Source organism: Mya arenaria, chromosome 4 (genome assembly GCF_026914265.1).
Source record: "Mya arenaria isolate MELC-2E11 chromosome 4, ASM2691426v1".
Classification (NCBI taxonomy): Eukaryota; Metazoa; Mollusca; class Bivalvia; order Myida; family Myidae; genus Mya; species Mya arenaria.
Genome location: NC_069125.1, coordinates 76475615 through 76502411, shown reverse-complemented (window position 1 = coordinate 76502411; position 26797 = coordinate 76475615). Strand labels below are relative to the sequence as shown.

The following is a 26797-nucleotide window of genomic DNA, read 5'->3' as shown; positions in this document are numbered from 1 at the left end:
TTGAGGTATGGACCTGGAAATTGCGCGCGACACATCCTTTTAATGTAATGATGCTTTGTATAAAGTTATTTGAAAATGACTTTATTAGTGACAAAGTTGTAACGCCCCCCATGGTGATTCTAGTCTTTGAGGTATGGACCTGGAAATTGCGCGCGACACATCCTTTTAATGTAATGATGCTTTGTATAAAGTTATTTGAAAATGACTTTATTAGTGACAAAGTTGTAACGCCCCCCCATGGTGATTCTAGTCTTTGAGGTATGGACCTGGAAATTGCGCGCGACACATCCTTTTAATGTAATGATGCTTTGTATAAAGTTATTTGAAAATGACTTTATTAGTGACAATGTTGTGGCCCGGACACGGAATTGCTAACGCACCCCCATGGTGATTCTAGTCTTTAAGGTATGGACCTGGAAATTGCGCGCGACACATCCTTTTAATGTAGTGATGATTTGTATAAAGTTATTTGAAAATCGCTTTATTAGTTACCAAGTTATGGCCCGGACACGGAATTGCTAACGGACGGACAGACGGACAGACAGACGGACAGACGATGGAGGCCATAACATAATATGATCTTCGGGCGTATAAAAAGTTTATCTTGCCTTTATGTGTCAAATACATATTGCAAGTTATATTAAATTGCCTCTGAGCAAAAAAAACAAACAATCATACTAAATGACAGCCAACACTCTTTATGTCCTCATATTCAGCATTCCATTGTGAATAAACACTTAGTGTATCTTTCACCTTAGAGGTAGGGACATGGGTCTTGCACACGACACATTGTCTTGGTATGTTGAAAACATATGGCATTTTCATTTTAAAATCTGTCCATATAAGAGAAAGTCACAGCGCGGACACGACAGCCTATAATTTCCTTCAGGTTGCCATGGCAACCAGAGTTCTGCAAGGAATTATTTTTTTTTAACAATTTTGAAAAAGCACCAACCAAGGATCATTCCTATGAAGTTTCATCAAAATTGTCCAAGCGGTTTAGGAGAAGATGATTGTAACCAATTGTTGACACTTTTCCTTTAGGTTGCCATGTCGACCAGAGTTCTAAATGGAATTAATTTCTTTGAACAATTTTGAAAAAGCACCAACCAAGGATCATTCCTATGAAGTTTCATCAAAATTGTCAAAGCGGTTTAGGAGAAGAAGATGATTATAACCAATTGTTGACATTTTCCTTTAGGTTGCCATGGCAACCGGGCCAAACAAAATTATGTGAACAAATTTAAGAGAGGTCCATGCAAGGACACTTCAAACCAAATTTGCTGAAGATCTATCAAGGGGTTCATGCGAAAAAAATGTTAAGTTTTTTTACTAATTTTAGCTCTGGTGGCCCTTAAAAGGGGCCAAACAAAATTATTTGAAAAGACCTGACAGAGGCCCATGCTAGGATGCTTCAGACTTGAAGATCCATCAAGCAGTTAATAAGATCAAGTTGTATAAAGGTTTTTCTATTTTTTGCTCTGGTGACCCCTAAAAGGGGCCAAACAAAACCATTTGAACAAAGTTGAGAAAGGACCATGTAAGGATGCTACATATCAAGTATGGAGTCATTCTGACCTTTACTTTCAGAGGAAAAGATGTTCAGTGACAAGACAATGTAAAAACAAATGACCCCTGAGCAAGGCCAATTTGACCCCGGGACAATAATTTGAATACCTTTGGTGTAGGTCCACTAGGTAACACTTTATACCAAATATGAAAGCTCTAGGTCTTATATTTTGGAGAAGAGGATTTTTAAAGTTTTATTATATAAGACTATATAAAAACAAATAACTTTCAGGGCGGGGCCAATTTTGACCCTGTGGCAATAATTTGAACAACTTTGATAGAGGTCCACAAGATGATGTTGTATACCAAATATCTAATCTCCTGGCCTTACGGTTCTGGAGAAGAATATTTTTAAAGATTTACTATATAACACTACGTAAAAACAAGGACCCCCTAGGCGGGGTCAATTTTGACCCTGTGGCAATAATTTGAACAAATCTGGTAGAGGTCCACTAGATGATGCTGTATACCAAATATCTAAGCCCTGGGCCTTACAGTTTCGGAGAAGATTTTTAAAGATTTACTATATAACACTATGTAATGAAACTAGTGACCCCTGGGGCGGGGCCATTTTTGACCCCAGGAGAATAATTTGAACAAATTTTGTAGAGGACCACTACATGATGACACATACCAATTTTCAAGGTTCTAGGCCTTGTGGTTTTTGAGAAGAAGATTTTTAAAGTTTTCCCTATATAAGTCTATGTAAAACAAGTGACCCCCGGGGCAGGGCCATTTTTGACCCCAGGGGGATAGTTTTAACAATTTTGGTAGAGGACCACTAGATGATGCTATATACCAAATATTAAGGCTCTAGGCCTTGTGGTTTTGAAAAATAAGATTTTTAAAGTTTTTCCTTTCCGTTGCCATGGCAACCAGAGTTCTGCATGGAATTCAATTCTTTGAACAATTGTCAAAGCGGACCACCCAAGGAACATTCCTGTAAAGTTTGGAAGAAATTGGCTAAGCGGTTTATGAGGAGATGTCGTTTAAAGTAAAAGTTTACGGACGGATGGACGACAGACGTACGCCGGACAAATTGTGATCACAAAAGCTCACCTTGTCACTATGTAACAGGTGAGCTAAAAACATTTACTTATTAATTATTATAGCACTGCGCATAGTAATATACTTTTCATTTTTTCATTCCCCCCCCTCCCCCCCCCACCGGGAATATATGGCATACACAAACCAAACTTATACTCTCAATTGTTTCAAATGAACATTATTATTTATTAACTATTTTGATTCAATTAGCATTCACATTTAGTCAAGTCACCATGATTTGCATTTGAATTTTTGCTATTTGTAACATTAGACATACCTTATATACTTCATTTGTACCAAAATTAAACAAATAACGATCTGTATTATAAGATAGCACAATTTGAAAAAAAGAAAAAAAAAAACTTTTATTACTTAATTAATTGCTTAAACAATGAACGTACATTTTTCCATCCTTTGTTATGAAATTCAAAAGCCATTGCATTACTCTTCATATTGACAAACAAGAAATAAAAATAGTTCATGTATGTAATCATCTATTTTATTTAATTTAAACAATAATTTGATATCATTATAATTTAGTTCTTACAAATCATGTAAGTAATTTCACTTTCAATAAATTGAGAGTTAATAAACAGTCACATGACAAATTCCTTTTATTGGATCTTCAATGTCAGATGGAAAGCTATTATTAAGGACCCAAGTTATGTTTGTTCCTGCATCTGAACTGCCTAAATGCAGCCAATTAGAAATTTTGCATTGAATGTTACATATTTGGGTTAATTAAGGGCTATAATCCCTGTCCCGACAATTTTGAAGATAGAACTTAAGAAAAGTTATTGACTGGCTAAAAGAAAAATATAAATTGAGGAATATAGGCAATGTAATCTTTACAGATATACAAAAATGATTCGCAGATACATATTTAGACTTATCGACATTTTACTTAATATCAAAAGGTTCTTACAAATTATTTATAATATTATTCTTCATATACATACACATTATTTAGTAAACAGTACTGTTTCAACAATTCAAACAAATACATAGTTACAAATCAAATGTTGCTGTATTATGGCAAACACTTGGTGTTCTATCAGTACTTTAACTGAACTGGAACCTCAGATCAACCCATAAAGAAATGGAGTCTAGTAACTTCCCACTCGCCTGCCTCTTGGAACAACTGGGCCATGATTTTACCAGTTACCAGTAAGTGTTCTTTTAGACCATCATGTTGGTCAAATGTAATCAGACAAATCAAGACTGTCCGTAACTGGAAATCGGACCTGTTTCAATACATAGGCCACACTTTTTTTATCCAACTCCTTCCAAATGATGGGTAGTGACATGGACATTCCTCAATCTAACATCTGCAGTGACTTCATTCATTCCTTTAGTCAAATACGGACAGTGTGAGCTGTTGAGATAGACAGCTCCTGTGACATCACATTTTATTGTGAAGAATGTCCAGCATAGATGGCTTGTCATCTAATGTAGCTAATATGTCCGCCCAGTCAGCTCAATCGGTAGAGCGTTGGACGCTGAATTGGACATCCCGGGTTCGATTCCCGGGCGGACCAGGTCACCTCTGTTGTGATTGGTTATGAAATCCTTTCTACGACCATTCGAACTGTACCACTGCACCTGGCATGTACAGAAGCTGTCAGTTCCTTGCAGAGGTGAAGGCACCTAGTACTGGTTCTGCCCAGGATAGGTGTGCGGTGGTTGAACTGTCACTCTGGGACCCTTCAATGTGCTCACGCCGGGACCCGGAGTATAAACTACTAACACCACCACCTGGCAGCCTGCTCTGAAGCTTGTCCATAGCCCCATATGTGTGGCCAGTCATCCATTATCCCCATTTTAATGATAATCTGAAAATAATCCCAAGTACATTTATATGCATATTGATTATATCATATCCGCTTCTATACACTTATCTTCTCTAGGATGTTCAAACAGGCTTGATGTGACAATATAAAATGTGAAGACAAATAAACAGTGAGATACAACAAGTATATTGAATTTTCTGTCTGATTTAAAATGATTTGTAATATAAACAGGACAGGTGAAACTTCCTATTCGACAAATATCTTTTTTTTATTGTCATTTCCAAGCATTTTTTATGATTAGATTATTTAATATTTCACAACTTAAATACTATCAGGAAGTCATAAGATTAACCATCTATATATATATAATAAATCATATATATATATTTAATATATAAAAACAAGTCATTATACAATTGATATACACAAATTAAAAAGGTATTTATACTTCTGAAATACTGTTGCACAAGCCACTGGGCACAAAGAGGTTGATGAAGGTTTTCCTGATGCCCTTTGAGGTTTCCCCACAATAATGAGAAAGATGACCTCTGAGAGAGATGGTGGTTATTTCCTGAAACATTAAATTTATACATGTTGTATATAATTTAAAAAAAGGACACTTGACAATATACAGAATGCTGTACATAAAATTCATAAGTCCTATAAATAAATGCTTTTGAAAAACTCCAGAACATATAAACAGCAAAACCCAAAACCTCTTGATTTTGTTCTCAATTGGCCGACAGAGGAAGTAATTTTTTTCAAGAATCAATGAAAACCAGTGATATAAAACTGCTGACAAAAAATTTGATCATGCATTTTTCTTTAACTGTTAGTAATAGTTTAACCCACAAAACATTGGCTTTCAAACGAAAATATGCAAATCTGCGATATGATCTATGTCAGCAGTCTTTTATCATTGGTTTGCAGATACTATTAAACCCAAAAATTTGCTCTTTCCAAGAAAAAATAAATAAAAAAGTTGTAAAAACGGTAAATTTGTGAGAGTGCATGCAGCTTTAATAATAATTAATATATTCTTGTAATGAAGCTGTTATGTGCTAAAAATAGAACCCAATGAAAAATAAGCATATCCTAATAAGCCTAGCTTTAATATTATGAAGTATTTACTGAATCAAATAGACATATATAGGCAAATGACTGAAAAGCTACCATAATTAAAGCTGCACTATCACAGATTAAACATTTCGACAACTTTTTAATTTAAATTGTCTTGGAACAAACCAATTTTTGCTACAATCCATGGAAACCAGTTAATAAGACTGCTGACAAAAAATTAGATCGCGGATTTTTATATTTAAGTTCATAAATTGATGTTTTATGCATTTTTCTTAAACCGTTAGTAAGGTTTTAAGCTCTAAAACATTTTCGAAACTATGAAAATCTAAGATCTGTTTTTTTATCAACAATCTTACATCAATGGGTTGCAGATATTTACGCAAAAATTTGCTCTTTCCAAGACAAAAATAAAAAAGTTGTAAAAATGGTAAATCTGTGAGAATGCAGCGTTAAGAGTATTTTTTAAACTTATAATGAAAGTCATTTGCATTTATTTTACATAAGCACGAAAACTAATGTGTTATTTATTCTGAACTCCTTTATAAAAATGTAGGACAAAACATCCCATGTCATTTTTGACTAAGGGGACAAAACACGTCCAACCCATTTAGACAGGGTTGACAAAACAACCCAGATCATTTTGACATGGTGGACAAAATAACCAGGAAAATATTGGCAGTTCAAAAAGTTAAGACCCCCCTCCCATCCTACCAACACTTGAAAGATTAAAACTAATTGGCCATTATCAAGATGTGTTTTATTACCCCCAATAAACACCCTTTTTCACTTAATTTATTAGGTTTAGAAATGTTACTATGGAGATCTTTATCACAGCATAAGGAAGACACAGTGACTTTAATCATAAGGATTTGCTACAAAGCTACAGTACAATATTAAGTTCAGCATTATGATAATCCTTACTTCAAAACACTCTTCTTAAAAAGGTGTTCAAGGCCAAAATCGAATATTCATATTCATTACAGGCTGCTTTGCATGACAATTATTAATTTCAGATATTTGCTTTAAGCAATTTATTTTTAATTATAAAAACACTTTATAAAAACACTTTCTCATAGTTTTCAGTTTTCATCTTCTTTTTGATATTGACATGTTAATATTAAAGGGGCCTCATGTGTTTTTAATATTTATGTTAGTCTTATATTAAAGCTGCAACCTCACAGATTGAACGTTTTGACAACTTTTTTTAAAAATTTTGTCTTCGAACAAGCGAATTTTTGCGTAAATATCTGCAAACCAGCGATAAAAGACTGCTGACAAAATATCAGATTGCAGCTTTTCATACTTCCATCCAAAATTGATGTTTTATGCATTTTTCTTAAACTGTTAGTAGCAGTTTAAGCTGTAAAACATTAAATTTGGAATGGAAATATCAAAATCTGAAATCTAATCTTTAGTCAGCAGTCTTTTATCACATAAGCAGGTATTTACGCAAAGAAATTCTAATACATAAAGTTTAAACAAAAAATAAAAAAGTTGGAAATCAATACATACACAAGTTGACTAACATATATTTTGAATAATAAACCTTAAATTACTTTCCAAAGAATGCATTTAAGGAAAAGCTACTTACTGAAAACAAGACTGTAACAATGCATGTATTTAAAAGTGAAAACGCATATATATTATGTATTTTAAAAATGTAATCCTTTATACTTTTACTCTTTCTGTTTTTAAAAAGGATGTAACCCTAACCAAATCATTTTATTTTTGGCCCTACTATAACACAATCAAGAATTTAGCCCCACATTCCAGAATGCAGGGCTTAAATTGTGTTATCATTTTGATCACTGACATGACATCATTGACAAAATAAGGATTCAAAAATCTTTGTTTCCGCCCAACTGACCCTATTTTTATCCTTCTGATCCTTTTTTGTTTTTGGTGTTTTGATCAATATGTGCTTTTTTAGTAAAGACCTTAATACTTCCCTGATATAGGTCAGTTTGCCAAAGAAACATGGTCCTAAAAAAACAACAGTTACCGTATGCCTACCTTTTTTGATATTTAAATGGAAACTATGAATACTTTTTTTTGGCCTAAGCAACAATTTTTGTTTGAAGCCAGATGTGCATACTGTGTATTTTTTTACTTAATTACATTGCATTGTCTGCGAATTACCAATATCAAAACCATTGTCCTATTTAACAGGATACTGGTTTTGATATTGGTCCCATGTATTATCATTATAAAAAGTGTAGGAATTTTATTCAAGACCATTTGCAAGATGTGTCATGTTTGGTGTCAATATTATGCTTGAATTATCATATTTTATATTTGTCATTGTTAGATATTTAATTTGTATAAAAAAATGAGCAATAATAAAACCTCTAAAGTTTTTTCCTCAGTTGGTAAGAATTACACCTGTTGTTGTTGTTGGGTTAATAAAAGTCTGCTTGCCTATGGCTCCATTATGGCTTGACCCTGTCACACCCCCTAGTGTGACTGAAACATATTTGTGAGGCCAAAGGGGGATCTATCTGGTGGTGGTGTTAGTAGTTTATACTCCGGGTCCCGGCGTGAGCACATTGAAGGGTCCCAGAGTGACAGTTCAACCACCGCACACCTATCCTGGGCGGTGAACCAGTACTAGGTGCCTTCACTTCTGCAAGGAACTGACAACTTCTGTACATGCCAGGGGCAGTGGTACAGTGCGAATGGTCGTAGAAAGAATTTCATAACCAATCACAACAGAAGTAACCTGGTCCGCCCGGGAATCGAACCCGGGTTGTCCGATTAACAGTCCAACGCTCTACCGACTGAGCTAACCGGGCGGACCTATCTTCATTGAATGTCAGTATTTATTTTAGCTCCACCCCTTTTACTTGACCTGGCATCGCCCCTTTCACTGAACCTGACATCTGATTGGCTGAATGAATATGCCTTTTAAAGGTTTCCTTATGACTGACAGCCCCCACCCCCACAGAGAAAGACTGGTCATTTGAGACAATCACTATCATATTTTGAAAAGGCGGCTATATGCATGACTATGAATTGGCTTGTAATTGATTTAAGATAATTATCATTATCTGCAGTTATGCACTTAAATTCATAAAAAATTCATGTTCCTTATACTATGAAAATTTTGGAAGAAATACATGACTGTCAATTTAGAATTGAACTTAATTTCCATGTAAATATCCTTAAATTGTATAACATGTCGAAGGCAAAATGTAGATTTTCACAGATTGATACAATTGCTAAAAGGCATGTTCATTTTTTCAAGATAATGACATTAATAGAAGGTTTCTACTTTGTGTAAGGTTTTCTGAATTTAAACATTTTTTTTTGTCTTCAAGTCTCTTAACATTACCAAATAAAAAGAACTGTCCTCCAGTTTGTATTATGTAGAATAAGATGTAATTTGGAAGTAACTGTAATTTGTTACAAAGATGGTTTAACCAAAACTTAATGAAAATCCCACATTGATTTCGTGCATTTATATATATATATATATATATATATATATATATATATATATATATTAATACATATAGCCCGGAATAGTTGTAGCCCGGAATTATAGCTATTCTAGTTTTTCCGACCTAATCCTCCGGTACAAACAAAATTAAACCGGTGTAATATACACACATTACTTCGGAAACAATAGAGGGTTTTCCCATGCTGGTACAAATAAAAGGCGAATTTCGAGCTATTGAAATTCGTGTAACAGTCCAATGACTCTATTGTTTCCTACGTATAATTCCGGGCTACAACTATTAAGAGCATATACTATCACACTCATCTGATATATTGGGGATTAAATTTATGTACCAGTAAATTATCTTACAGAATGATAGTGATAGTCATTATCAAATTATTATCCTGATTAATAAGTAAGTTGTTGAGTGAAAACTATTTTTAAATTGAGACAATAAGGTGGATGACATGTTAAGTTATTGAAAGCTTTGAAGATTTTATACAAAAGTTATAAGTTGTCTCAATTTATGATTTCGAAAACCATTAAATTGGCAGGCCTAAGCATCATGAGCCACTCACAGACTTTTATGGAATTGGTAAAAGACAAAAAATAAATATTTACTTTCTTAGTGTTGCAATGCAAAAGATACTGGGCCTACTTTCTATCGAGTAAAACATTCTTAATATATAAAGCTTTTTTCCATTTGCCAAATAATGGAAAATTATTTGAACTTGATTTTGAAAAATAATTATTTTTTATCCTGACTATATAATTATTTAGTCTTTAAAACAGACTCTCTTCCTTTTAAACTCTAAAATATCTTTAAAAATAAAATAAAATACATTTAAACCCATTAAGATTTAATTAATTATTTAAACAGGCCAGTCTGCACTGCCTTTTCAGTAAGGATTTTAGTCAAAATCATATCTTCGTAAGAACAAGACAGTACACCATATTATGCATATTTGTATACATGTATTAGCTAGACAATATACAACGATAAGTGTATTGTATATATTAGTGAGCAAATAAATGCATTAATAAATAAATAAATACAGATTTATACTGGTAAATAGATTTATAAATATAAATATTTTAGGAAAGATAAACATTAGATAAAAAATATTATCAAAGCCTTTTTAGCCATATTGTATTGGCTGGTGGGGTTACTCAAAATTACCGTGCATGGTCCGCTTACAACCAATTAAATATTTTCAATAGCTCTGAGAATGATTCATACAATCTTTGATATGATGTCAGTTTTTTTTACATGGCATGGCTTGACTTGATCAATATAAATTTTATATTAAATGACTTGCACAATTCACATGACTTTTCATATATATATCCTTTAAGTTTTGTGTGATAATAGATCTTTGATCTAAATTTGTGATTCAAAACTTAAAGATACATATATATATATATTTACTGCTTCGGAATCACACTTTACACACAAGACATGTTAAAATAGATTATTGTACTCACTGTTTTTTAATTTAAGTTTATTCATCAAACTCTGTCACTCTAGCTGTCTCTGTATTATCAGCATCACACATCAACTAAAAAAAAAAAATAATAAGAATTATAACAAGAAAGGTTCAAGTAGTTAAAAAATATATGGGCTGTCATTGGACATATAATATAACAATTTACCATGATTCCATGAAATATTTTTACAAACTAGCAAACCTGAACTCTTTAGTAATTTTTTACATCTTTGTGAGATTTTGCATAAAGCATCTATCTAATTCTTTGTTAATTTACCACATTAAAATTAAAATATATTGATTAACTGTACTTTTATTTATTTTATAAATATCTTATATGTTGTGCACCAGTCAATTGTAACCCTGGCGCCCCCAGATCCAGGGAATAGCGGGGACTTTGACTTTCAGTCCAGCCAACCCTGGGTCTAATCCCCTCCCCTGCGGGAACGAACTGATGGTAAAACCCCGGCCAAATGCCCCTGCACACCAGAGACTCTATATAAGGCCCAATCTCGGCTAAATTTGGCCCAAAGATAAAACCACTGCGGTCACCCGGCCCTGCGTGGCCACATAGAAAGTAAAAACACGGCCCATTTCCCGACTATTCCCAGTATACCCCCGGACCGGGGGGGGGCGTGGTTAGTAACCGTTACAATTGACTGGTGCATTGGTTATAATAACTGAGAGGCCTCAAAGATGCTCACATGACTGTGACCTTTTTGACCTTTTAGCAGATTAGAACAAAGAAAGGATTTTTAAGAAATATACTCGATGAAACAGAGTGAAACTTTATTCAGGGGCTATACACCGTATGATGAAATAGCGAAAGAAGAGAAAATTGTCGAAAACTGACATGAATTTGGTATCAATGTGTACAACGCATTGAAACTAACTAACTGAAGTACCACAAAGTAAATACAATTAATTGATTTTTCACATTTTTTTTCATTAAAAAAGATTACTAGGTGGGTATACCTAGTATAATTAATTTTTATGTGTGATTGGCTAGTCGATGTTATCACTTAATGTTACCAAGCTAGGTATATATTAAATCAAATAAACAAATGTAAACTTTCATAGCAGTGGATACAACACTGGACTGCAATTTTGGCGACCACAGTTTGAACCTGGTCTCTGTTATTTTTTCTTTACATTTTGATATTTGAGCCATATTATGGAGTCCGGGATTTTGCGTTACATCACACAAATTTCAGTTTAATCTTATGTATCTGGAGAAATACATGTGATATACAGATTTGTAAAATTAAAGAAAATTTTCAAGACAAATAACTGTCTTTATTGATATGATGTTGACCTTTCAAGCAACTGTTACTTCATTTAAATCATACATTTATCATCCATTTTTCAGGTGTCCTGTGCGGACATTTTCAGGAGGGGTTGTTCAAAATACAAACTAAATATGATTTCTTTTTATGTAATCCTTGTAGGCTTATTTGTGTGAAATAAAAACGTGGACATTTTATTTGTATTTACTAATTTCAGTTTTATTTCAGCAGCGGTAATACTATTATTTTCCAAAATAAAACCATGTAATGCGACGTAACCAAATGTGTCCACCTTGTTACGTCACAGAAAAAAGCATTATAACTCATGACCTTGACATCGATGCATCTTCGCGCAGCATGATAACAACGTGATCGATTGTGAACTTTGATAATGTCGTAAACTGGTGGTTCTAGAAAACGTCGGATTATAATGACAGGGAAGTCAACTATCGGGTGCGAAAGTTGTGTCTTTTTTGTTACGTCGCATTATTTTTATATTAGTAACAAATACTTAGTGCAACACCTCGGAAACGCGGTATTATCAGTTCTGTTTACGACATCCATAACTGTTTCACCAATTTTCGGTATTTTCGTTGCCTTTTTACGGTACAAGACGAGCATGGCAACCTCAAATATGAACGAGGAAAGACTTCAAAAAAAAATTACGTCGGCAACAAATCGCGGCATTCACTGGTCGCCAAGAATGTATCATAATACGTCCTTTTATTTAGCAAAGTGATCAGTGATGTATGGAAACCCTTTACAATTATTTAATTTAACAGAAATAACCTTTTATTTAGTATTGACTGAATAAAGTCGTGTCCCGTATTACGTCCATTGCATATGACAACCGTCTACGGCTATATAGATGATGTATACGCAAAAATAATGTGTTTGCATAAGTGAATCTATATATACTTTTGAATGGAAAACAATTTATAATAAAATAGATGAGATGCATTGTGATTACTCCAACTTTGTTTGTGCATAACAAAGACACCAGTGTGGATTTTGGTGTCCTGTTACACAATTTGTGCAGTTTTTGGTGTCCTGTTACACAATTTGTGCAGTGTTTGGTGTCCTGTTACACAAATTGTGTCCAGTTACATCTCTCTTTGTGTCTTGTTACATCAATCTTCAACTAGGTAACAAACTGCTAAATATTTAACTAAATACATGATTCTGTATTTAAAGCAATTCAAATAAAGCTATTGATTGATGTAAGTGGTCTAAATAAGAGAAAACAATCAACTGGACTTCATAAGAATGCTTTGTAATATGGTGTCCAGTGTTACTAACAATAAAACTTAAAATCCACATTCTTTTGTATTTAAAGCTAGAAGTGTTATGCCATTTCAAATATAATTGCTTTAGATATTGTTCTATCCTAATACAGCATAAAATTTGACAAACGCAAATATTAAAAAAGAGGACACCACAGTGTTTGTGATGTAACGCAAATTCCCGGACTCCATATTATGGCTCATTTTTTTACCAATTATGATATCAAAAGGATAAACATTTTATTGAATAATTGTCCTGTATACTGGGACTGACCCTACTGTTTGTATAGTCCATTGGTTAAAGAAAATAGATTAAAAAAGAGAAAAAAATAATTGTAAAGTGTGTGTTTAAGGAAGCACTACCCTAATGAAAACCTCCACTTGAAATGCTTCATTTTAATGTTTTATCCTTTATTGTTAAGCACATACCTACACATCTTTTGTAGGTTCATGTGAGCAGTTCAACTTCAAAGCAACCCAGAAGCTGACATACATGCCATATCCCCCGGAGGGGGAAAAATCCCCCGGAATTTCGACCCATCCCCCGGTCTCCCGGAGGGGGATGAAAATCCCCCGAAATTAAAAAAAGTGTGTTTAAAATTACGCAAAATTAAGTTATCACAGAGTTTAATTATATATGCCTGTTTGCAGTTATAATGCCCTTCTTGTCTTAATTGGATTATCAACTGATGGTGTGTTTTAACAACACCAATTGGGTGACACTTAATAAGTCAGCAGGGCACATTTCATGCATTGTTTTGATTGAAACTGTCAGAATTTGCATAAGAAATGTCAATTAGACTGGTCAGATAAAAGGACGATTTTCATTGGTTAAAACTATAGGTTTTATCCAATCAGAGAGGATGTAACAAATTAAAGTGTTTAAACATGTGTCATTGTCATCAAAATGATTTATGATTTAAAGGTGACAGTACATTATTTGGTAAAGAAAAGGATTAAAATAACTAATAGACAATGCTGTTCTTTGTTATGACCCACTAATATGTTTACATACATGACTGACATGACCTTCATCTCAAATATCGGAAAATAACAGAACTTCCAGAAGAGAAACTGAAAGTACACAAGGATGAAATGACTTTTATTTATTTTCATATTATGGTGGTGATGTTTTTTATTTTTTGATGAATGCCAAAAGATGATATGTTTATGAACTTAAACAATAAATTATGCAAACAAATCTGACTATTTGGGAATGGAAATGAAAAATATTGATAAATCATTCCATTCTCTCTATTAGTCTGAAAGTCATCATTTATGATCATAATGAGCAGATTTTGTATCCAATTTTAGAGGAAGGTAAGCCCATTAAATTGTCTCTGAAACATATTTTTCTGTAAAGTATTCTATTTTGCAAGTGAGTGCTTTTATTATGCAATACGGCTGTGTCTCATTAAAATATAGATGAAGTGCTGGAAAAAGGGGTAGACAAGGTAAATTGGCACGTGTGTCATGGCCGTAATGCTACATGGCGATGATGAAAATTCTCTGGTATGTGACCCAAATCCCCTTAAATTCTGGACATAATCCCCTCGGGAGTCTTTCAAAATTATGGCAATTTGTTTTTTTGTACTTGCGTCTTAAAATACTTTGAAATTTTGTCGAATTAGACCTGCTAAAAAAAACCCTGAATACTACCAAAATCCCCCTGAATTTTCAGACTTTTGAACATTAATCCCCCTGAATGGTCTCAAGAAAATATAGCATGTTTGGAAGCATCTTTTTATTTTCCATTTCATTAGCTTACATTTTTCAACAGTAGTTTTATTAGAAAATAGTTATTTTCTTATACCGAAGGTAAAACATACTGTTGTTTTTTTTTGCATAATGTTCCTAAAAGTTTAAAGATATTTCATATTGATAAGGAACAGGTCATGAGTATTTTTTTAACTTGTTGATTTCGCTGTAAAATGACATTCACCAGCTAAATCTTAGTAGACCAAAGAATTGTATGTTTACGGATTTTTGTATCTTTTTTGATATGGCAAATCCTTCACATACAAATTGTTTAGTATCAAAAGTGGGTAGTTATTCCGATCGGGATTCTGGGTTAAAGCATTTAACATCTCAAAAATATCATAAAACAAGAAATATTACCAGATTATGTAATTTTATATCAGTTCCATACATAAAAATGTCATATCCTATGAATAATTATGAGTTTGACGTTTATTTTTCATTTCTTGCTGTCAAAACATAGCGATATATACATGAAGGGCACCTGCAAGGCTTCAGGGCACAATTTTTAAACAATTGGAACATTTCGGCCATGGCTGAGTTGTTACAATTGTATTTACGAGGTCTATCTAGAAGCTTGTCAGTGGTGGCCGAGTTATTACGATTGGGTCGAGTTGTTCCGCTTGGCATAATTGTTGTCTGTGTCAGTCAACTTTTGTTTTATTGGAAAGGTAAATAATGTGTTTTAATGCAAAATAACTTTTCACTTACATGGTAAAGTATGAATATAAACCTTTATGATCAATTTAAACCATAAAATACTTCACTTCATACAATTTCAATATTTTTCAAAACACCCCCGGTTTTTGCACAAACCCGTTTAGACGTACTGGCTAAGGTCACAAATCCGAACACTTTCTGATGTTTTTTACAATTATCTTGGAGAGTTTATGTTGTAGTAAGTTAAACTTTCGTATGAAACATCTTTGGTTCATGTGAAAACAGCTGTCAAAGTACAGATTCACGATCTCGTCAATATTATGTCGAAAATCGTTCAATTTTATGGATAGTAAATCACCCTTCAAAATACGCTATGGAGGGCACAAATACCGAACACTTGAAAAGCGAAAATACATGGTCATACAATTATAATTAAAAAGTATGCTATATTAAATGGCATTTTTTAGAAAAATGCTTAACAAAACAAGATGAAACTTCGCAAGTGTGACCAAGGCAAGCCTCTGTATTGATCTAGATCATCGAATAATCGATCACGGTAAACAAACGCGTGTTTTAGCCGGTGTTCAGGATTTGTGCCCTGTTAGGAAATGTACCGTCAACCAGTAAGGATTGGAAGAATGTATTACACGTCTATAATTTTAGACTGGGGGGGGGGGGGTAGCTACAATAATGAGCGATTAGGGATACTTTTTTTTTATTATTTTGACATTTCATGTGTGTCCCTGTAACTGCCAAGGTCTTAAAATCGTCAAAAGACCCATTGACGGTCATTTAGGTGGACTATGGGGGGGGGGCATGGTTACAATTGACTGGTGCAACCACTGGGACACCATTTTTTTATTGTTTTGATATTTCTTAAAATACTCGTTGACGGCTATTTAGGCAGAGTAGCCCCACTCCCTGTCGAAGTGTGGATAAGAAGAGGACTGTTTCAAGTGAACGTTCTTTACGAGATGTCCTACTTATTGACTGTTTATATATTCAAAAATCAAGACAAAAAATTAAATGGAAATAAATAAATGACTTACCAATGGGTGTTTGAGATATCCATTTGGCACCACTTTAGTGCCATTCGTCGCTCTTCAAAGCTCCATAAAACAAAATCATTCGTCTAACACATTCCCGACATCTTAACACAGATGGTATTGATTACTGTGACATGTTGGTGTTAAACCGGTTTGAAGGTGCATTCACTCGAGTAATAAAGTCAAAGATGCACTCTTAAGTACTGCCAGATAAGGTTTACCACAATTAATAATGTTGTTTCAATATTCCTAAAAGAATGAATAAATGTCAAAAACAATGGTTCTTATGAAGGATATCGAGTTAAATTTGAAAGAAATGAGCATTACACACGGTATTTCTACCTTATGAGACTATAGTAGACCACAATAAATCTTTAAGCATTTACCAATCATTTAATATTTTTTGCGCTTTCTGCTATTAAAAACACGGTTACAATCTTGTTATCAGTAATAAATATTTTCAATAAATGCATTATTTAGTATGTAGTTAAAGGTTTATCAGTCACAATTGATGTTTGTTATATATGTGTATGTATTGATTTTGAATAACATTGTCACTAAACAAAAAATAAACAAATTTACGCAATTTCACAACCCTTTTTCCAGTTCTTCTGGATTACCCTGTATCCCCTGCCTCGAAACGAAAAGTTAACTTGGACGACATCGGTACGTTGTGGTTGGGGGGGGGGGGGGGGCCCCCCCCCCCCCCCCCCCCCTCCTTCTGGCCACTAGTGCAATTGCAAAATTAATTTTGATGCGTGAGGGATATACTTAAGCGACGATGTTACCCATTGCTTCAATATTTATGCATGCATATATGTACTTGTTGGCATTTTGGGTGCCTCATTTCTACATCAAAAATGCTCAACCAGGTATGAGTTTATTGTATAAGTTAGAGTTCGTAGTTTGTAAAATGTGGTTCTTTAGCAAATTTGTTTTAAATACGAAATAAAAGGTGTTGCTTCCAAGGTATGCATGATCAAAATATCCATAAATTATGTAAGAGTCCCTTTTGCTGAGTGGTTATGCTATTTATTTGTCCATGACGTAAAAAGCGTAGGTTCACCCCTGATTAAAACAAGACTTTATTTTCATACTTTCATTGTATTTTGTTCTGCAATTTCAGTATCAAAGAGTTAACTAATTATTTCAGACACATTACCTGGAAAATGATTATTCGGTGCCAATGAGGTACGAGTCCCTTTAAGAATGACAAAGTGTCTTTACAATCAGCTAGATAACAAGTTCATTTTTTCCACATATATACAAGATGATTTACAAGTAATCATCATATGTGTATTTTTGCTTCACTGCTATCTTGTAGGATGACTGGCTTATATACTACTACCGGGTATGTAGTAAAGTGACAACATGGCATTAATTACCAATTAAGCGTTTATTTTGTAATGCAAAATTCACCAGCCTTACATGTTTGTACAGTTCGATATTTTTTTCTAAAACATATACTAGTATTACTGTTTGAGGAAGGCATTGGCACATGATGCATGTTAACATTCTAAAATGCCTTGCAGCATTTTTAATGGTGTTTAGCTTGGACCAGCTCAAAACCAAATAATAGGGGTTGGAAAGTCTTTGGTTTAGGAGTTAAAAAGTCTTTAATATGGTTATTAAAATTATTCAACTAGGGGTTAAAAGTCTTTGTTATAGGAGTTAAAAAGTCCAAACAGGTAGGGGTTGAAAAGTCTTTGAAATAGGGGTTTAAAAGTCTAAGGGTTGAAAACTGAAAAGTGTTCTTTTTTAGAAGGGTTAAAAAGCCTCTTGGGGTTGAAAGGTCCTGCTCCCCTGCAGAACAGTGTGTATGAAATAAACTATTATCTTAGGTAAAACATTTCATATGGATTTCCATCAATTAATTACATCTTCATTTAAAAATCAAGAAAATGGTACATTTTCTGTGTAAAGGTACTGACAACCGAAATAACATTTTCAAGCGTAAAAGTGAGTATAGCTTTGAAAAAATGAATAAGTTCTTAGTCGTTTGTAACCACAACTTAATCGATTAAAAATGGCGTCTGAGGAGATAAAACTAACTTGTAAAGATATTTAAAAAATGGAATTTGTGTCACTGGTTGAGTAAGAATACTTCAGGTAATTTTTGATATGATTTATTGCATTCAAATTCATTAAAAGATGCTTAAATCTTATCGCTAAGATATCAGCACAGAAGTATTAGCTTGGAATTGGATGGATACAATGTCAGGACACAGGTAAACAATAAAACAAAACTTCAAATATATTCCTAAATAAATAAATAGGTGTTCTTTTAAGAGATTTAGGAAAGTTGAAATATTTTCCCATTAAAATTTATTGCCAGAACCTCCAATTGGATTAAGCCCATTGCCAATGTTACCAATTGGAAGATTCCAATGGGACAATGTTCCAATTGGAGTTTTCCAATTTCCTGACTTTTCCCATATTGAATTGTGGGAAATATCCAATTGGAAAAAATGGTCGACGGGATTTTTTTTTACAAAAAATGATAAAAAGTACTATAAACGCACTTTTTCTAGATAACATTATAACCATTAATGATAATGATTGTTATTTATCACTAATTCCTTTTTTGAAAATGTGGGAGAATTTTCCAACAAAAAATGTTGGGCTGATTTTCCAATTGGAAAAAACATTTTTCCAATGGGAAGGCCATTTTCCAATGGGACTCCCATTGGAAAAGTTGACTTTAAATGCCAAAAAAACATATTTCTAAATTAAATTTCAGGAAACAAAAAATATCTCTTATTAGTATTACCTAACACATTTTAAAAATACAAAAATAAAAAACATTGGGTGAAAAATAAAAAAAATAAGTTTGCAAAAATTCCGGATTTGCAAACTTAATCCGGATGCTGTTATAATTAAGAAATATAACGTACCACTGAGGGTCATATGACATTATAAGGACCGGCCAGTCCTTATAATGCCATATGGCCCGAAGTGGTGTGTTATATTTCTTATATTATACCAAACACTTTTCATTACAATTCAATATTTTTAAAGCAATTTAAATGGGTTTTATTGAACAAAGCTATTAATGTTTACTTGCGACATGTTTTCGCCGTTGTGAAAATAGCAAGCCGCTCTTACCAATTGTATGACGTCAGCGGTCCATATTACATTTTTGGCGAGGATACAGTGATATACGGACCGATCGAGTTTATATATACAAAGAAGGGACAAATTCATGTGAGGTATAATATATAGAAATATGATATACACACACAAAATCGGACTAATAAACTTTTATATGATAATTGAGGATCGACATAGTTATTGAGCCGATGCTAATGTGGAGTGAGCAGATGTTAATGTGAAGTCTGGAAGTGTTGGAGGTTTGAAAAGGGTCAGGGTATGAATAAGATTTAAAATGCTGTTGGGATTCTGTTGCCACCTAGATGCTCTGACATAAACGAAGATAGAAGCTTGTAACACTGCACTTGCAAGAAAGATTATGTGAAGCAGATACAAGAGTATAACCAGTGGTATTGCATTATATGAGGGTAATGCTAATAAATGGAGCAAAACAGATTGGTGAAAATATAGTAGCAAGAGTGGTTGGCAAAACTACCAGTATGAAAGAATTCACGTTTAGAAAGAGACACCGTTGTGCTTATTGTTGTGTTCTCAGTAGCCACTCTATATGTATGTGCATGTAATATGATACCGGGACTTCCGGAAGATATACTATCATGAATAAAGCTAGTGAACGGTCATCTGTTGTTTCTAAGAATATCTAATCCCCGAACATATCATCTGGTGACGAGGATACTGTGAATTAATAGTGTAATATGTGGATTAATTATCATTTAACTAATGGATAAAGACGTTAAACAGTGAACAGAAAATGAATAATCTTCCGAATTTTCCATCCTTTGATGTGGACACAGACAAATCAAACGCTGGCACGCGTTGGGAGAAATGGCTAGGGCGATAAGAAAATTTATTTGTAGGATTAAAAGTGACAGATGATGACCAAAAACGGGCGCTGTTGCTTCATTACGCTGGTGAGAAAGTGTATGACATATACGTCGTGCCCTGCGAGAACCGGATAAGGCATTATGCGACATATTAACAATGGGTCGAATGCTGGAGCAATCCGACCGACAGGCTGCTGCTATGGAGAATTCGGACACTGTGCAAAGGGTTTCACAACCTCCACGTGGCAGTGTGAACAGGCGTGGACATAAACGAGAGCGCGGTGGTCAGCATTATGCAAATTCCGGCATGCGGAGAGGCTTATCGGCGAAACCACGTGATCATCCTGGCTTATCGGCGAGACCACGTGATCGCGCTCCACTGAATGAAAATACCTGCCGAGCACGTGGTTATGAATACCCACACAAGCAGACCTGTCCAGCGAAGGGCAAAACTTGCAATCTATGCAAAAAGCCTAATCACTGTAGTAGGTGCTGCCGACAGAGGGGTATTAGGGAAGTTAAGCTACAGTCCGATTCAGAAGATGAATACAACTACCAAGTCAGTGTTAAAGGTGTTAGCAAAAACAACAAGACTCCGAAAACACTCATCTCAATTAACAATATAGCAATAAAAGTAACAATAGATACCGGTTCGAGTGTAAACATTATCGATGAAAACACATACGCATTCCTCGGAAAACCAACACTTAAAACGAAACATTTACCTAAATTATTACCATACGGAGGGGGTTCAAACTTGAAAGTGAAAGGTTGTTGTGAAATGACAGCTGAGAAAAATGACAAAATAGTTGTAGACAAATTTTACCTAGTCAAAGGTAATTACGGGACACTTTTGGGATTTCAAACGGCTTCAGACTTGTTGAAATAATCCAAAATGTCAACATTTCACAGGAAACAATCGAAAGAAAATACCCAGGAATATATGAAGGTATTGGGAAATTGAAGCAGCAAACCGTGAAACTTCACGTAAACAAGGACGTGCATCCAGTGGCACAAAAAGGCCAAAAAATCGTGACACCACCGAAGAAAAATGGTGACGTCAGAATTTGCGTTGATATGCGATTAGCAAACAAAGCGATTGAAAGGGAACGACACCCAATGCCAACCATCGATGAGCTTATACATGATTTAAATGGATCAAAAGTGTTTAGTAAAATGGATTTTAAATCTGGATACAATCAACTAGTTCTCGAAGAAGAGTCACGCCCAATTACAACCTTTTCGACGCACATAGGTCTATTCAGATACAAACAATTGAACTTTGGGACAAACACCGCAAGCGAAGTATTTCAAAAGACAATAAGTTCAATAATAACAGGAATTCCAGGAGCAAAGAACATTTCAGACGACATAATTGTATATGGGAACAACCAAACAGAGCATGACATTGCATTAGACAAAGTGTTCAATGCACTTCATCGCAACGGGTTGGCACTTAATAAACAAAAATGTGAATTCAACAAGTCAGAGATTACGTTCTTTGGTGTTGTTTTCAATGGGTCAGGGATCTCAGCAAATCCGTTAAAAGTGGAAGCTATCCGTAAAATGGAACAACCAACCAATGTGTCAGAAATTAGAAGTTTTCTTGGAATGACAGCATATTGCTCCCGTTTTATAAAGGAATATGCGACAATAACAGAACCTCTCCGGAGACTGACAAGAAACGAAACACCATGGTCATGGGAACGTGAGCAAGAAAACGCGTTCGAGAAGCTCAAACAGGATCTCTCAAGTGACACAGTGATGGTGTATTACGACCCAGGGAAGGAAATAGAAGTAGTGACAGACGCTTCACCGGTGGGATTAAATTGTATAATAATATCTATCACATACAGTAAATCTGGTTATTTTATTGCAAAATTGGACACATATATTTGGAAATTCCAGAAAATCTCACTTTTATTTAATTTTTCCAACATTTTACCCCGAAAATCACATTTTGCACCATGTGATTGTTCTATACTTTTAGTATGTTAAATGTGATGCCTGATTTGACACAAATCCACCAAAAAAAAATTCTGTGCATTTTTCCCCCCATTTTTTATTTTCCCTGGACTATTAGGCTGTATTTTGGTAGCAACGAGTTTTGGTAGTGACTAGCCGGAATTCGAGCTAATTTTAATGGTGTTAAAACTCGTTGGAAAGATCGGTTTGGGATCATGAAATGGACATACTTTGTTAGTTTTAAAAACATCACATTTTTCATATTGAAAGTGTCATCATCTTGATTGGACGTAATTACTAAAATCTGTTCCCGCTTCACACAAATATCGCCATAGGAGAAAATGATACAAAACACAATTTTAAATTTTACTAGTTTTATATACATCCACTCCAGTCTCACAGTCAGAATTTTGTTAAATACGTGCTGCTATAAGAAAGACTTGCATGTCTCATATTCAGGGATTCTTCAGTATACCACAAGTCCTTCGTATTTTCTTTTAAAACAAGAAATGATTAAAACAAGTCATAATGGTGTATAAATTTTGAAAAACAATAATGCTTTTACCAAAGTGAACCTGTGTAATTTTTCAAATACTTTCGAATACGTTCCCACATGCACATTCTTATTCATTTGCCAATTAATACGGTGTAATTTATCAATTTACATGTGCTTTATTATTATTATTATTATTATTATTATTATTATTATTATTTTAAGACATCTTCCAGGATATGAACATCAGAGAAAATATGACATTGAGAGGCTGCCTGAAGCTTATCATGTTGATAAAACTTGCAAATCTTATCAGTAGAGGTTTTTACTTGGACTTGGGGACATCTTCATTTTGGTGCACACTGGCCTAGATTCACTCGAGGTAAAATTCAGGTTTAAAATTCCTTTAATTATCGACTGTGTTACGCCCAACCCTAACACCAAATACTGGATCCACTCTTGTTTATTATGTTTGCTGATCAACTTTCATCTAACTAGAAGTGTTTGCACTTTAATTGATTTTGTTTTTAAATACGTGACTATTTAATGAATTATTCCTTAAACATTAAATGTATTCTAGTAAAATGAATGGAGTCACCCATTTAAGTGGTGTGTTCATCTACGTACGGACAACATATAGAACCAACAGTACGTATGAACATATGAGTTTAACAAGCAAGACATTCCAGTATGGTACACAATATAATGTATAACAAGTTAATCATCTTATTATAACTGTCATGCTACGTAAAAGTTAGATGATCTGAAGTAACTTTAATAATTAAGAATGGGCGGAGTGAGCGTAGCCAACAAACCCTTTTTGACGCGTGGTTCTTGTTTAAAGGCTGCTTTACATCACTTGTAACTTTTTTATACCCTAGATACTTATGGAAACAATTCGCTAATTCAACTACAACAGAGAAAAAATCCAAACGACCTACCTTGGGGGACCTTCTGCATGAACTCCATGATCTTGAAGAGCAAGTGCAAATAGGACACATACTACAACTTTAGAAACAGTGGAACTCATCGTTACAATACTTGTATTGTGGAGCAGCAATATCATTAGCTTTATACTAATGCATACGGAAGTAATCAATACAGTAAAGGCAATGATTCTGATTTATTAAATACAAAAATGTATGTATTCATGTCATTTGTCAATTCTCACTTTACAGAAACAATGGGATCAACAGAGCGATACCCAGACAGTAAACGGTGATTCATTAGGGATGGTTTTTAACGTTTCCCAGCAAAGAACAGGGTCTTTTCCCTGTCATTACTTTTGATAATCATAGCTAGACAGTGTTGCAATTAATTTGAAATGGTAATAAATGATCTTAACCCCTTAAGTGGCACAAACTTCTTTCCCAAACATCCAATAGTAGCAGCGCATGCGAGTGTCATTGCCAGTCTGTTATTTAGCCAATCAATGGGGCAACTATGCTTTCTCTAGAACCATTGTTATGGACCACACTACACGTGTTCGTATTATCATGGTAACATGCATAAAGTTTCATATGAATATCTTGAACGTCTTTCTAGTTATATCAATTCTTTTGCACAATGCATATACCAAGGCTATCAATGCTATTTTGCCGGTTTACATACACATGATACAAGGGCAAGCCAGATGTTGGTTGTTTACTATACACAATCGAACCATCTAACCAACAAGCGTACGATAGAATGTAGTAAGATTACGATTTCAGTTAACAATAATGACCCTGTTATCACTCTAATAGCAAATAAAATAAATATAACAACACCTGACCTATAAAGCTCCTAGTTTCGAAAAATATAGTATATCTACTATTTATTCACCCAGATGATCATAGGATACGTGTGTAGATAAAATGGCCCCACATAACATGCTATTTTTTAAGTTCATTGATTCATTAAACCGCTTTTTAAGCCTGAAACCAGTGACTAAAGCGTTAAAAGGCAGTGTAACCAAACAGCTAACACTACATAATAGGACAATCTACTTACATTACATAATAGGACAATCTACTTACATTACATAATAGGAAAATCTACTTACATTACATAATAGGACAATCAACTTACATTACATAATAGGACAATCTACTTACATAACATAATAGGACAATCTACTTACATTACATAATAGGACAATCTACTTACATTACATAATAAAACCATCTACTTACACTTCATAATAAGACAATCTACTTACACTACATAATAAAACCATCTACTTACACTTCATAATAGGACAATCTACTTTCATTACATAATAGGACTATCTGCTAACACTACATAATAAAACCGTCTACTTACAATTCATAATAGGACAATCTACTTTCATTACATAATAGGACTATCTGCTAACACTACATAATAAAACCATCTACTTACACTTCATAATAGGACAATCTACTTTCATTACATAATAGGACTATCTGCTAACACTACATAATAAAACCGTCTACTTACAATTCATAATAGGACAATCTTCTTACATTACATAATAGGACTATCTGCTAACACTACATAATAAAACCATCTACTTACACTTCATAATAGGACAATCTACTTACATTACATAATAGGACTATCTGCTAACACTACATAATAAAACCGTCTACTTACACTTCATAATAGGACAATCTACTTACATTACATAATAGGACTATCTGCTAACACTACATAATAAAACCATCTACTTACACTTCATAATAGGACAATTTACTTACATTACATAATAGGACTATCTGCTAACACTACATAATAAAACCGTCTACTTACACTTCATAATAGGACAATCTACTTACATTACATAATAGGACTATCTGCTAACACTATATAATAAAACCGTCTACTTACACTTCATAATAGGACAATCTACTTACATTACATAATAGGACTATCTGCTAACACTACATAATAAAACCATCTACTTACACTTCATAATAGGACAATCTACTTACATTACATAATAGGACTATCTGCTAACACTACATAATAAAACCATCTACTTACACTTTATAATAGGACAATCTACTTACATTACATAATAGGACTATCTGCTAACACTACATAATATGACCATCTGCCTACACTACATAAAAGGGCAATCTACTTACATTACATAATAGGACTATCTGCTAACACTACATAATATGACCACCTGCCTACACTACATAATAGGACAATCTACTTACATTACATAATAGGACTACCTGCTAACACTACATAATATGACCACCTGCCTACACTACATAATAGGACAATATACTTACATTACATAATAGGACTATCTGCTAACACTACATAATATGACCACCTGCCTACACTACATAATAGGACAATCTACTTACATTACATAATAGGACTATCTGCTTACACTACATAATATGACCACCTGCCTACACTACATAATAGGACAATCTACTTACATTACATAATAGGACTATCTGCTGACACTACATAATATGACCACCTGCCTACACTACATAATAGGACAATCTACTTACATTACATAATAGGACTATCTGCTAACACTACATAATATGACCACCTGCCTACACTACATAATAGGACAATCTACTTACATTACATAATAGGACTATCTGCTTACACTACATAATATGACCACCTGCCTACACTACATAAAAGGGCAATCCACTTACATTCCATAATAGGACTATCTGCTAACACTACAAAATAGGACCATCTGCTTACACTACGTAATAGGACAATCTAATTACATTACATAATAGGACTATCTGCTAGCACTACATAATATGACCACCTGCCTACACTACATAATAAGATCATATGCTTTCACTACATAATACAACCATATGCTTACACTACATAATGAGACCATATGCTTACACTACATAATATGACTTGATGCTAACACTACATAATATGACCATCTGGTTGCACTTCATTATAGGACCATCTGCTTACACTAAGTAATAATACCA

General features: G+C 34.0%; 1 protein-coding gene, 1 long non-coding RNA gene and 1 other non-coding gene across 3 annotated transcripts in view; all 3 read right to left on the bottom strand.

Moving 5' to 3' along the window:
- Positions 1-23897, bottom strand: part of LOC128232712 (uncharacterized) — a 34135-nt gene extending 10238 nt beyond the window's left edge. Inside the window, exon 1 of the mRNA XM_052946420.1 lies at positions 23780-23897. Within this exon, the coding sequence (XP_052802380.1) occupies positions 23780-23868 (89 nt within the window). The 5' untranslated portion in view covers positions 23869-23897. The remainder of the gene's footprint in view (positions 1-23779) is intronic.
- LOC128232713 (uncharacterized) lies at positions 2744-16554 on the bottom strand. Its single transcript, XR_008260563.1, has 4 exons — positions 16449-16554; positions 10411-10484; positions 4855-4977; positions 2744-4448 (listed from the first exon to the last, which is right to left on the bottom strand). It is a non-coding gene; the product is annotated as an uncharacterized LOC128232713 (long non-coding RNA).
- On the bottom strand, positions 8207-8283 carry Trnan-guu (transfer RNA asparagine (anticodon GUU)). Its single transcript has one exon. It is a non-coding gene; the product is annotated as a tRNA-Asn (tRNA).
- Positions 23898-26797: the final 2900 nt, after the last annotated feature.